The following is a 12,754-nucleotide window of genomic DNA, read 5'->3' on the forward strand; positions in this document are numbered from 1 at the left end:
CACCAATACCGCTCAATATCCTAGTTAGTGGCTTCAGGCTTCAAAAAGCGCCCGTGAAGTTGTCCGTTTTTCGCTCTCCACATTCCATGCAAGTTCACGCCTGGCGTGCGAAAGATTTGCCTTTGAATCAAATCAATAGCCATCAACGCACAATTGAAGTGGTGGAGACACGCAAAACTGTCTGCTAGCTTTCTCTGGTTTGGGTTCGAGCGGAGTGTTTGTTTACATTTTGGTTTTCGCTTTCGGGCGGTAGATCGTCTCTTTGTGTGTATGGTAGCCGACCATAGAAAAGTAATTGATAAATTTTGGTAAATTCAACACATCAATCAAATTAAAAGTGCTCTCCACTCGCGTGACTGAGTGTTATTTTTACACTATTCTATTTTTCGAATAATAAAAAAAAATAAGTTTTATCTTACATGTAGTCGAAGCCATCCTCAATCAAAAATTTTCAAGATGTATGCAAGCCCCAGGTTAACCATGACTAACGATTACATCAATTGAAATTTATTGAACAATTTTCTCGCTTAGAAACTCCGAGATCTGACATTCGACAAACAAAATCAAACCAAGTGTAATTACGAGCAACACTTCAAAAACCAAACCCACTTGAACGTTTCAAATCCCAAAGAATTTTCCTAGAACTGGTATTGAAATGCTGTGTTGTTACATACATAATGTATAATGCTGCCCACTTACCTTGCCGTCGACAATCTTCTGCTTGATCCACTCATTCTCGGGGCTGGTCTCGACGGAAACGCTGTCCATGCATCGCTGGCGGCAGAAATTTCTCGCGTCCAGCCAGTCTTTCTCGGCGCCCTGCAGCGTAGGATCTCGCCACGAGAAGAAATAGCTGGAAAAAGCGGTTGTACGATTAGATACTCATGATTCGGTTGGTTTTGCTTCAATAGAGCGATGCTTTGAATTTATTTATTATCTTCATCCTGGACGACCGTGTCCGATGACTTGCATCGAGAGTGTTCGAATCAAATGTAAATAGATGAATTATGAAATGGCTCGTGTCATCGGCGATTGATCTATTAACACCGACATGTCGTGAATATCAATTTGATAAGTGGTTGGAATCCGTGGATAAAACAAAACAAATGTCACCTCAATACTATTTTTTCTAATAATTGGGTTGCTGTTGTGTTAATTTAGCGTTTACTATCTAGATATTTAGTTCAGGGTTCCTTTCATAATTTTTCACTCTAGCAGGTCACGAACAACTAAACAACTCTGTTAGTATAAACATAGCTTTTGAAGAAGTAATTATCCGAGCCATGTGCTAATCCGATAGCGGTACTGAAGTTAATATCATGTGAATAAATGTAAATAAGCTAATGATTCACTTTCTTAGGTTTTTGGCGTAAGTACCAATACCTTATTTAAGACTTTTCGGTGGTATCAGAGAAGAGAAGGGCCACTCAAAATCAAAACTTCTCACAATTCTTTTTAAAATCACTAGCGGCACGTGGTGTCGAACGAGGGATTGCCCTTCCTATAATCACTCTTAGGGATAGACCGTTCCAACATCAAATTATGGTCTTGTCAATTTTGGTCTTGTCAAACTGCAAATGACGTGAAAACCCAAGATGATAACTGATAAGGTATAGGCATACGTACAGCGAAGTTTTGGTTTTACGAATGGCAAGATCGACATTGCGTAAATACTACTTCACTTCCCATAGAAAGAGATTTAAAAAAACGAAATTTATTCAAACAAAGTTTTGAATAAAGAAAATAGTTCTTTCAGCCTTTTTGAGGTTCTCAAGGCGTTTGCCACCAATAATATTATTGTACAACCATGCATACATCTTATGCAGATTATCTTGGATCTGTCTTGAGTCTGTCAAATCTGCGACTCTTCGTTTTCTTATGTGGATACGCTCTTCTGCCCATTGAGGCAGACCCTCGGTGTCGAAGCCCTGCAAAATACACTATTAATTAACACATTAGTTCAAAATTATACGACGTTACTGGTATAAAATATATAGCAAATTCATCCCCGATAATCCGACAAGTGGTCAGAATATGTTCTACCAAATAAAAATTGTCATGCAATAACTAACGGAGCCGTGGATCTTTCATGTGTTTACAATATGTGCAAAATAAAAATAAAAGAGCAAATATTATTGATTACCCGTTGGATCTCGTGCGCGCAACTTTTTATTGCGAGCGGAGACCTTTCGCGGCTCGCCTACTGCGTCATGGGGATCCTTTAATTCTCTTCTATCGTTAAAGGTGTCTTGCTGCTCGCGATTAGATTTTTTCCTGCTTATTACCCTTGCGAGTGACCAGTGTAAATCCGTCATCATTGTTTTTATCTTCTTCGCCGATATTGCTTACAGTAGTTTTTGGGGTGCTGGATGCTGCTTTTGCAGTTGTCAATATAGACTGAACAGCTGCCACAAATTTTGCAACCGTTTGTGGTTCGGGTATTGGTATTGAAAACTCTTTTTTGGGTTGGTTTTCCGTGGATTCGTTGGCAATCGGTTGAGATGCGTTCTCCTCTGTATCTTCCGCGCAAGGTTGTCTGTGGTGTGCTGTCTGATTACAATACTTACACGTAATTTGCCCCTCATGGGTGCATAACGTACTTTGATTAATAGTAGCTTCGCGGGTTTTAAGTTTTATAGTCAAGTGGGAGGGGATAGGTCATTCAATCCGCATCCTCACCACAAGAACACCGTTAGGTGTACCGGGGAAGAAATTTCTCCACGTATCAGGTGTAACGATTTCTACTTCTCCGTATTGCGACATGTATTCTGCAACTAGATCAGGAGGGGTACGTGGTGATAGGTCATGTAGCTTTACATTTACATAGTCTTTTTCTATATACACGGGAATCTTAATTCCAACTTTATCACTTTCAGCCACGTGCTTCAAGTTGTTCTGCAAAACGAAGCGTTCAGCTTTGGCTAACGTGTTGAATGATATGAGTACTACATTGCGAAGATGATGATACTGGAGATACATAACCTCCTTGAGCTCAAGCTGCATCTTCACCTTCAGAAGGTATTCCACTTCACTAAAACTCAATCTTATTGAACAGAATTTAAAGTCAACGATCGTTGGGTTGGGTCGGAGCAGAGTTTTTCGTCAACTTTACTAATGACGGCAAGAATAAATTAAATGTTTACTTTGTTCTCGAGACAATGCACACTAGATCGAGAGGTTGCTAGTTGTTGTTCACTTGGTTCGATTGTACGTCTGAATTGGGCAGAAGTAGAAAGTAGACTCAGCTGACGTTTTATCGAACCTTTTTTTTATTTTTTGTTCAAAAAATTACAAATATTATTTTTTACAAAATTGAATTATCACGACAAAACCTTCCATAGGATTCCCTAATATGTGCTAAGTGCTCTTGTGACCTTTAGTACTCACATTAGCTGTCACTGCATTGGATTGGAATTCAGAAAAAAGTTTACTTCTTTGGCTTAATTATCACAAGTAATATTCATGACAAATGGAAAAATCCACCACCCATGCGGAAGATCACGTTCAACTAGTGGACATCAAAGTGCCATAATCAATAGTTTCGTCGCAAATATCAATGTCCGGCTTTTTTTTGATTCCGTCCCACTGTGCAGCGGCTGCTTGTTCAGTGGGCTATTTGTGCGACTTCTGGAGGGTTAATGTAGGAAATCGCCCAACATTAGCACGAGCTGGCAGAGAAGATGTGTTAGATGTAACTCCCTGCTCTGATTGTATTGCGCGTGATTTGGTAAACTGGTTCCTACCAAACGAGCTCGAACCATCGATATCTGATTTAAGTAAGAGTTTTAGAAGTTTACTATCTGATCATTACAGTGAGAACTTAACATTTTAAACACCGTTGGGAGTTTTGGTAAATTATGGGAATAAGATTTTAACTGATCTCTTAGTGAGGAGCTTATAATTGACAAATCATGTCAATATTAAATAAAATATCTGCATGGAAACATCCAAATAGAAACTGATGCAAAAAGGCATTTTCCGTTGGGCTCTATAATAGGCCAGGATCAGCTTTTATGAGTATTTTTTTTGTGCTATCAATTATTTGAATAGCCATCAAGTAGGATTGGAAATGAAGAAAATTAAAAAAATCGAGTTAGTGACTAATTATAATGTACATTTGAGTACTGAATTAAATGGCGTAACACAATTTCGTATACAATGACTCGTTCTTATATTATGAACTTTAATAGCGAAGAAAAGTGAAATAAATGCTCGAAAACAATTTTTACGCTCAATATCATATTACTTCGAAACAGTCAGCTTTAGAGGTTTAGTATTTTCGAAGAATTTTGCAACGTAAAACATCTTCTGGTAAAATAATTTTGGTAAATAATCCTCCCAGATGGATGCATTAATTCTTCAAACAAATTTAGTCTCGAAAAACTTTGTGCCTTCAGTAAAGTTGTCGACAATTTTATTACAAATAACGTGGTTGAAGATATTTTTTTTATATAACTAAGTTTATTTAGGCCCAAATACGGTAGCTTAACGAGGCCGATAATTCATTTTTTAAGGTACATCGCACGTGTTAGTGGGGGAAGAGAAAGCCGTATTTCGAGGCGGCTTGCTCCCCTCTTATGTTAGTAAAGGAAAAATGTAGGAAGTGGGATACATATTGTAAAATTGACATTCTCGTTGTCTGGTTGATGATTGTGGGGGATATGCACACTTTATTGTAGTGGTTTCCATCCTGTAATCGCAGGGGCGAGAGGAGGGTCGATATTTCGGATGATTATTGGCACTCCGATGCTGTCATGATGTTCTTGTGACGTGGCTGAAGATATGTACGCGCCATATATTCAGGGTATCGAGATATATTTGCTATTTGCGAAAGTGAACCTTCAAAATCAATTATTCTGATATTACTGTATATGATCAATCTCTTCTGCTGTTAATGAACAACAAAATAAACATTTTCTCCAAGCCATGTGTCTCTGAAGCTTATAGTAACATTGAAGAAAACTGGATTTAAGAATAATTTCGTAAATATCGTTTTATATCTCGATATGCTATAAACATAGAGCGTTCATATCTTCAATAAAGATGTTGGTAATTGTTTACTTTAGCTACTTTTCCCCCTGTAAGTGGAAAACATGTTTTTATTTCGTGAATATGCTAGTTTAGTGTTGCAGATTCATAAAAAAGAGGCGGAAGGCGAAAATTTTTTATAATTTATTAATGAGACTAAAAGTAAGTTCTACCTACTAACCTTGCACATAGGGTTTTTGTGCTCCCGAAAGTAAGGTTTTTGGCGAAGCTAGTTTAATGCGGCTACGTCGCATAGCCGAGTCCAAGGATCCGAAGCGGCGCAAAGCCGCTGAGGATCCGCTGGACGAGCCTTCCTTGTACTTGTCATCAGAAACGCAAGCGAACCTGTGACCCACTCGTCTGCCCGGTATACTCAAACATAGGGGCTATCCCTAGTTTAAGTCCGACTGAACGGCAGCGAAGTCGGACAGCACCCAATTGAAACGATGTGGCGTAGCCACATTAGGCAGTGACAATAATTTAATTTTTGCCGATGAATACAATCCTATTGTTACTAAATAAAACATTGTTAATGCCTAATGTGGCTACGCCACATCGATTTTTTTCTCATGCTGTCCGACTTCGCTACCGCTCAGTCGGACTTAAACTAGGGATAGCCCCTCTGTTCGAGTATACCGGGCAAACGAGTGGATCACAGGTTCGCTTACGTTTCCGATGACGAGTACGAGGACTACGGCTATGCGGCATAGCCGCATTAAACTAGCTTCGCCAAAAACCTTACTTCCGGGAGCACAATAACCCTATGAACAAAGTTATTAGGTACAACTTACTTTAAAGCTAATTAATGAATTATTAAAAATTTTCGCTTTCCGCCTCATTTTTATGAATCTACAACACTAAACTAGCATATTCACGAAAGAAAAACATGTTTTCCACTTACAGGGGGAAAAGTAGCTAAAGTAAACAATTACCAAGATGTTTTAAATGAAATTCGCAAAAACTTCTTCAAGCCTTTTACTGCTTTTTTGAAGAGTGGATTTTCCATGATTATTTCTAGGAGGATTTATCACTAAAATGATTATTTCTGAAGATGCGTTATTTTATATTCGAAAACTTGTTGCTAAACTTTCACTTAAATAATTTAGTTACCAATCAGTCTAAGACCGCGTTGTCTTTTGCTGCTACTACTCGGTCCATGGCTGTTTGTCTCATCGCAGGGCACCCGCTTAACACCCTTTCTATAGATGAGGGGTTCCTTGAGAAACTAGCCGACCACAAAATATGACCATCGTCGATTCGAACGAAACTTTCAAGTTGTGTTCGGTTTATGAGTATCCATTATTTTCTCTGACAATTGCAATATTTTGATAAAAGAGCAATTTTTCAAAAGGGCGTAAAAATTTCTACGAGCATTAATTTCAATTTTTTTTGTTCGATTACTGTATTTTATACAGCAAAATTTTCTGAGAACGTGTTTCATGGAATGAATATTTATGTACGAAAGTATATACACTGAAAAAATGTGTCATTTGTCACAAAAACAAAAATTTCTGTTCAAAATTTAAATCGCAAAAAAACCCATTTTTTATAATTTTTATATTTTAGAAACAAAAACCTAAGAAATATTTTGAATGTGATTTCATGGTGGAGAACTAATCGGTATAAAAGTTTTTTTAACAATAAATTTATACATGTTTACAAATTTCATACTAATTCACATAAAAAACTGTAATTTTATTACAGAATATTTTTCTTATTCTTATTTTAAATCAAAATGTATTTAACAAAAATCTTCCAAAATGCGATAGTTTTCGAGATATTTGGAATTTTGTCCCAACAAAAAAGGTTAATTCGTGTGATTATGCCCTTTTTAAAAGTCATTCGCGTTACCCCATCATAAAATGTCAAAAATCTAATGTTTATCGTTTTAAAGACGTAAAAGAAACTTTTTCAGTGTATTTGGATCATGGAGAAGCTTTCAATAAAAAAGTTTTCCTAACAACAACTTTATAAATATGTCAATATTTTTATAATTCATACTATTTGCAGTCAAAAATACAATTTTCTGTTTGAAAATGATGCTAAACGCTATTTTAAATCAAAATGCTCATAACAAAAATTTTCTAAAATGTAGTAGTTCTCGAGATATATCAAATTTCGTTGTAACAAGACAATTCTTTTGTTTTCTTACGACCTTTTCAGAAGTCATTCGCATTTCCCCATCAGCAATAATAAGTTTTTCAAAAGGCCCATAACATTTCCTTTAACTTTCTCTTTGACATCAAGGTGATATTATAAGCCATTTGAAAGCTAAACGAAAACAGCGATTTTTTGACAAAATATAAAAAATGACATAATATTTTTTTTCAGTGTATATTTTTTTAGGAAATGGAAAATGTTTAGTCTTCTATGGCGATGAAATGTGTAAAGTTTCATAGGAATCTAAGATGGTCGGTCAGGATTTTAATTATTTTCGGACGGATCTTCGTGGAATTCCTCAAATGGGACATACTACTTCCTCCATCAAATCCTCCAGTAAAATCTGTTTCTTCCAGATCTTCAAAACCACCCAGTGGAATGCTCTAACCAATGCTTCTCTTCCGTGTTTCAGCACCTCACATTGCAGGCTCATTGCCAGGGGCTTTATCAGTCCTCAAACGTCCGATCTCCTTAAAAATCTTTGATGAAAATCTGTCGTCGGCTACGCATGTCCCCAGGCTGATTCTTGCGATACTCTCGTCGTCTACTGCTATTTCGATGTTCGTCATAATACACTTATCGATCAGCTCACACTCGGTGGTGAGAAAGTCTCCATTAGTATCTCTTCATATGTCAGCCTTTGGCACATACACACTCAATTCGGCTCGGTAACTTCCCAACAGCTGTGTAGTCAGAAAATTTAGGAACTGATATCTCAGTAAAGATAGATTAGTTTGCTGATTTTCGGTGAAATATTTTCCGAGTCTCAGCACTCAAACGTCACTTTTACTGGGATCTCCGCAATAAATAATGTTTACTGAATCTCAGCTGTTGAGATTTCGGCAAAAGTTTCAAAAAATGCTGAGAAACGGCAGAAAAAATTAAGTGTGTAGCCTTTGCTCGAGCGATTTACCTATTCGTAGAATTTTCGTAACTCTAAAGATGCTCCACCGTTTCGGTATTTCGATCTTCCTGAAGGGATTCTGAGTTTATATTCGCACTGCGGAAGGTGCGAACATTTGTGATGTCGGAGAAGAAACTTCTGTTCATTAGAACCTGGTCGATTTAGTTCTCAGTTTGTTAACCAGGTGATCTTAAGTGTGTCGTTCATGTCGCTGATGAGGAGCTTTACATTCTGCCGTGGGCTCCAAATGCGCGTAAAATCCTTCTTTCTCGTTCTCGGATCACGCTTCGTGAGGGCAGTGCACATCGACTGTAGTTGTAGAAATGGCCGTTGATCCACACACATCCTTTTGCTGATAGTCTGCTACTTGATTACGCGTTGGCGCATCTTGCCCAGTACTACAAAGCGGATTCCCAACTCGTTTGTTGTGCCGTCGCTCTAATAAAATGTAATGTTACCGCTTGATACCCACTTTTACACATATTCTGTTCCGCCAGGTTCCTATAATGCTACTGCTTTCATGTTGCGAGTTTTCAGTTCATCGTGTAGGATTCGTTCGAACCAGCAAAGTGACTTGCAGTTCGATATGTCAAGTTTTCAATCATATTCCTTTTTTCGTTACGTAAGCTTTGACCGATTGTTCCGATCCGTCTTTTCTTCCTGATTCTTCGTAACGTGGTGTTTTCTGGGTGGCTTGTTGGGTTTGACCCAACCTTCTATCTCGTCGAAGGACAGCCGTGCGGGGTTTCTTTGCCACATCACGGATTTTGTTCTTTCTACGGTAGTGTTATAGCGCCCATACCCATTTGCACCTCATCATTTCGCTTCTCCTGCAGAAGGCGGTAGTGCCCAGTCGATGCTGGCTAACAGATTAAATGTCATCAATAGATGCACAGGGAAGTATGAGATAGGAGCTTGTGAACACTGGGAAGTATTCACCATTTGACGACCAACCTTCGAAGTTGGTTTCGAAATTATGTGACCGTAAGAAAAGTTGTCGAACGTATATTCCACTTTAAAAGTGTATATTCTTTGATTTTATAACATTTAATAAAAGAAAGTTGTCTATGAAGATATGAAAGGTATACTTTATTATTTTTTTTTTCTCATTTGTAGGATGGAATGGTAACTGATGAACTGTTTTTGTTTCTGAACTTTCACTATTTTATCAAATTTATATTAAAATTTTTTCGAAAAATTTACAATTTTCATCAAATCCCCCCAAACCAAATTTCTGGCTACGCCACTGTTCGATCATATCCATATGAGCCTGCCTAGTCGTAGTTTTCCTATCCGAAATTATAACTGATTCGCTCAAGAATACGTATCCGTCTTTTAATTTCATTGCTTTTGTTTCTCTTAGTCTTAAATTTACCGAAAGTAGCCTACAAAAATCGATACAGTAGAACCTTGCGGCAATTTAAACATAGTTACATGGAGAACGTGCCTTTACTGATTCCAGATTATGACAATGGGAACAAATTTATTAGATGTATGTTAATTTTTTCTCATGATTTTTACTTGACTTTCTAAAAATAAGTTAAATTTTGAGTTTGGGGAAACCCTTCAACCTTTAATTTGATTTTCCAACGTCAGTCAAACAGAACGCGAGATAAATTCTAAAGCTTATCATAATCTCAGAAAAAAGATTTAGAAAGTCATACGAAATAAAAACTTCCACGGAAAAAATTAAAACTATTATCTTCGTGTTCGTGGCTAAAACCCCGAATAATAATGAAATTATTATTAACATACATTGCTTTAATCGAAAAGTTGATTGAATAGTGAATATAAGTAAATATACTTGGAAAATGATCTAAAAGTATACGTTTTCACACTTTTGGTACATAATAATAGCGCCTCATAAATTTTTAGTCACATCGGAATAAAAGTGATTAGAGATGCAACGGTTTTTCAACTATGGAAATTGTAAGTTTCAAGCCATGTGTAACATTATAACAAAACTCGTTTAAAAAAGCACGTCGAATCGTGCAAATTTATGGGAACATTTGATTTAGTGTCAGTTTGTATACCCCAGCTATGCGTATAAAAAGATGAAATCACAAAATAATTTTATTTGTGCATATTTCGATACGAGAAGCAATCATTTTTTTTTGTTTTTAGTTAATAGTGTAATCTCAAACGTTGTAAATGTTGGTTGGTAGCCATGTTCACTAGAATTGACTACCTGCAAGCCTCAACTCCTAGTTTAATGTGAGTTGGAAAATATTGTCAAATGACATCGCATGCACTAACTACATATTTACCGTAAACCACGAATAGCGTCATAAAAAGCGATATATTTCACCTTTGAGTGCTGTTCACTTTAGCTCACTTTACACTGCTGTTTTAATGAGCTGTGATTTACCTTAACCTTTTCGTTTCCACGAATATTCCATTCTTGCAGTTGAAACAAATAAATTTACACACAATCACATCCCAAACGCCGTCTAGCTACCTCAGCTTCGTCAACTGCAAAAATGCGCACCCTTTCTTGAAACGACGCATAATCACATGCCACTAATCGCAGTTATCAGGTTCATCACTTTCCCTAATTCAAGTCACTAGCGAAGTACCGTTCTCACGCATCCAAACAAAAACAAACCGAAAACAGCCTCAATACTCACCCCTTGCCATCCGGAGCCCGCTCGTGGATGATTCGGTTGGCGCATAGTTGCGGATTGGGGGCCTCCAGTATCCTTCCGTTGGGGAACTGAGCCATCGAAAGGCCAACGAGGGCGGCAAACACGACAAAGCGCTTCATTTTGCTTTTCGGATGAATATTTTTTATGAGACTTACGTTGCTCTCTTTGGCGCGAACTTCAGCGCTATTAACACAAACTGCTTTTCTCACTGCAAAACGAATTTAATAAATGGAAGAAAAAACAAGATGTTAACACTCGCGAATTAAAAATAGTCCTAACAGGCAAACTACAAAGAGTCTGATAATGATCATATGAAATTAAAAAAAACCTTCCGATCCACAATTAGATTAATTTGCTAACAACTGCCTGATTACAATGCGATTTAAATCACCAGCTTTCATCAAAATCGCCAAATAAATCGGCGAAGTAGAAAGAAGAAAAAAGAAAACAAACAGATAAAAAACTCGTTACTGCTTTCAATAGTTGATACCTGTGCGAGATGGGTCACACGACTGCGTCTTTGAGACTGGGCAAAAAACCTGACGCTACACCCTTATTTATAGAGAAACGCATTCTCGGAAAAGGAGAGACGGTATGATCGGACGCGCGATCGAGTGATGTTGCGGCCGACAGGTGACTTTGGCAACTTACGACGTTACGTGCAACAGATGCAGCAGCACATCGCGGGATGATGGATGAGAGGTTCGATTTGATTGATTTTGAATTGATACCAATGAAATGGAGAGCATTATTGAAATGGGAGCTACATTTGTCAAAATAAAATTTGTTTATATGGAGGACTTAGGAAAGATTTTATCAAAATAGGACAAAAGTCCTAATTTTCTTGCCTAATTTGCTTAGTGATACAAACATGCAGTGTGCAACAACAATTAAATTGCTGGCGCCCAAAAGGGGTAACCACATTTTTTTTTTCCGAAATTGACCTTTTTACAATTTTTATAGTTCTTAGTAATCCACGCTTACTGTCATTTGAGAAATTTGAAAAAAAAAATAGTTTTTTTGCTTTTAGCAATCAAAAATTACCCGTACTAGCTGGCGTCCAACAGGAAGTAACCCCACATTGTGTCTTTTGGAAACTCGAGATTTCTGGTTTGTTTTCCGAGATTTTAAGAAAAAAAGTTTATCAATTCGCCATCTGGTTTCAACTAAACTTTGGTTTAGAAGTTTTGATCTGCCAAGAGACTTTATTCGTTTCGCATCAAGACTGAAATATTACAAGCACACGGAGGACCGATCCGGGACACTCTGGCAACTCAAGACCTTCAAATCCTGTATCCCATACACCGCTTCCTCTAGTCGAATAATTTGAATCTAAAATATTTTTCTTTTTCTAATTTCTACTTAGCAAAGTAATACACCTCATCAGCAGATATTCATACCTTCTCCCCAGTTCTCGCTACAGACATTTTGACTGTAACGAGGACTGGGATTTTTTTTTGTTGCAGATACACCATATGTTATGAGTCCGCGTTAGGGAATTGTGCTTAATCACACAACGAGCGATGTACTACAAGGACCACCAACAAAAGCGTCATGTACCACCGGTTGCTGCCACACCTAATGCTAAGAAAGGAAACGACGATTCGACAAGCGCAAGCTCCATCATTGCGTTGCACGTTGACGTTTCGGCCCGAACAGTCGTTCCTGAAGGTGAGTGGCGCTCGAATACTTGCTGTGTATGGCTTTTTTTTCTATCTAATATATGTTTATTTCACAGATGTACATTGTTTTGCGTATTTTTGAAAATTTCGGTGAAAGTGTCATGTCACTACAATGAAAATTGGCCGATAAATATGGGATCAAAAGGAAGACGACACACAGTGGTTGGAAAATGAGAAAAATGTGGCATCAATCGTTATATTTAGTTGTACAGTTACGGTGTTTTGGGAAACGTTGCTGTACAGTACCTAACGCTTTAGTTGGTTTTATTGAACTAGTTCGTAATTCGGTAGCTAGGGCGGCGCTGTTATCAACTTGTTAATAAATCCAGATAGAA

The 12,754-nt window shown here is 37.6% G+C and overlaps 1 protein-coding gene across 1 annotated transcript in view; it reads right to left on the bottom strand.

Annotated features, from left to right (window-relative positions):
• The window catches only part of LOC131690135 (uncharacterized), a 56,824-nt gene extending 45,541 nt beyond the window's left edge, over nt 1-11,283 (bottom strand). The window contains exons 1-3 of the mRNA XM_058975678.1: nt 11,228-11,283; nt 10,720-10,945; nt 700-853 (exon numbers count right to left, since the gene is read on the bottom strand). Coding sequence (XP_058831661.1) covers nt 700-853; nt 10,720-10,856 — 291 coding nt within the window. The 5' untranslated portion in view covers nt 10,857-10,945; nt 11,228-11,283. The remainder of the gene's footprint in view (nt 1-699; nt 854-10,719; nt 10,946-11,227) is intronic.
• Nucleotides 11,284-12,754: the final 1,471 nt, after the last annotated feature.

This window comes from Topomyia yanbarensis, chromosome 3, assembly GCF_030247195.1.
Source record: "Topomyia yanbarensis strain Yona2022 chromosome 3, ASM3024719v1, whole genome shotgun sequence".
Classification (NCBI taxonomy): Eukaryota; Metazoa; Arthropoda; class Insecta; order Diptera; family Culicidae; genus Topomyia; species Topomyia yanbarensis.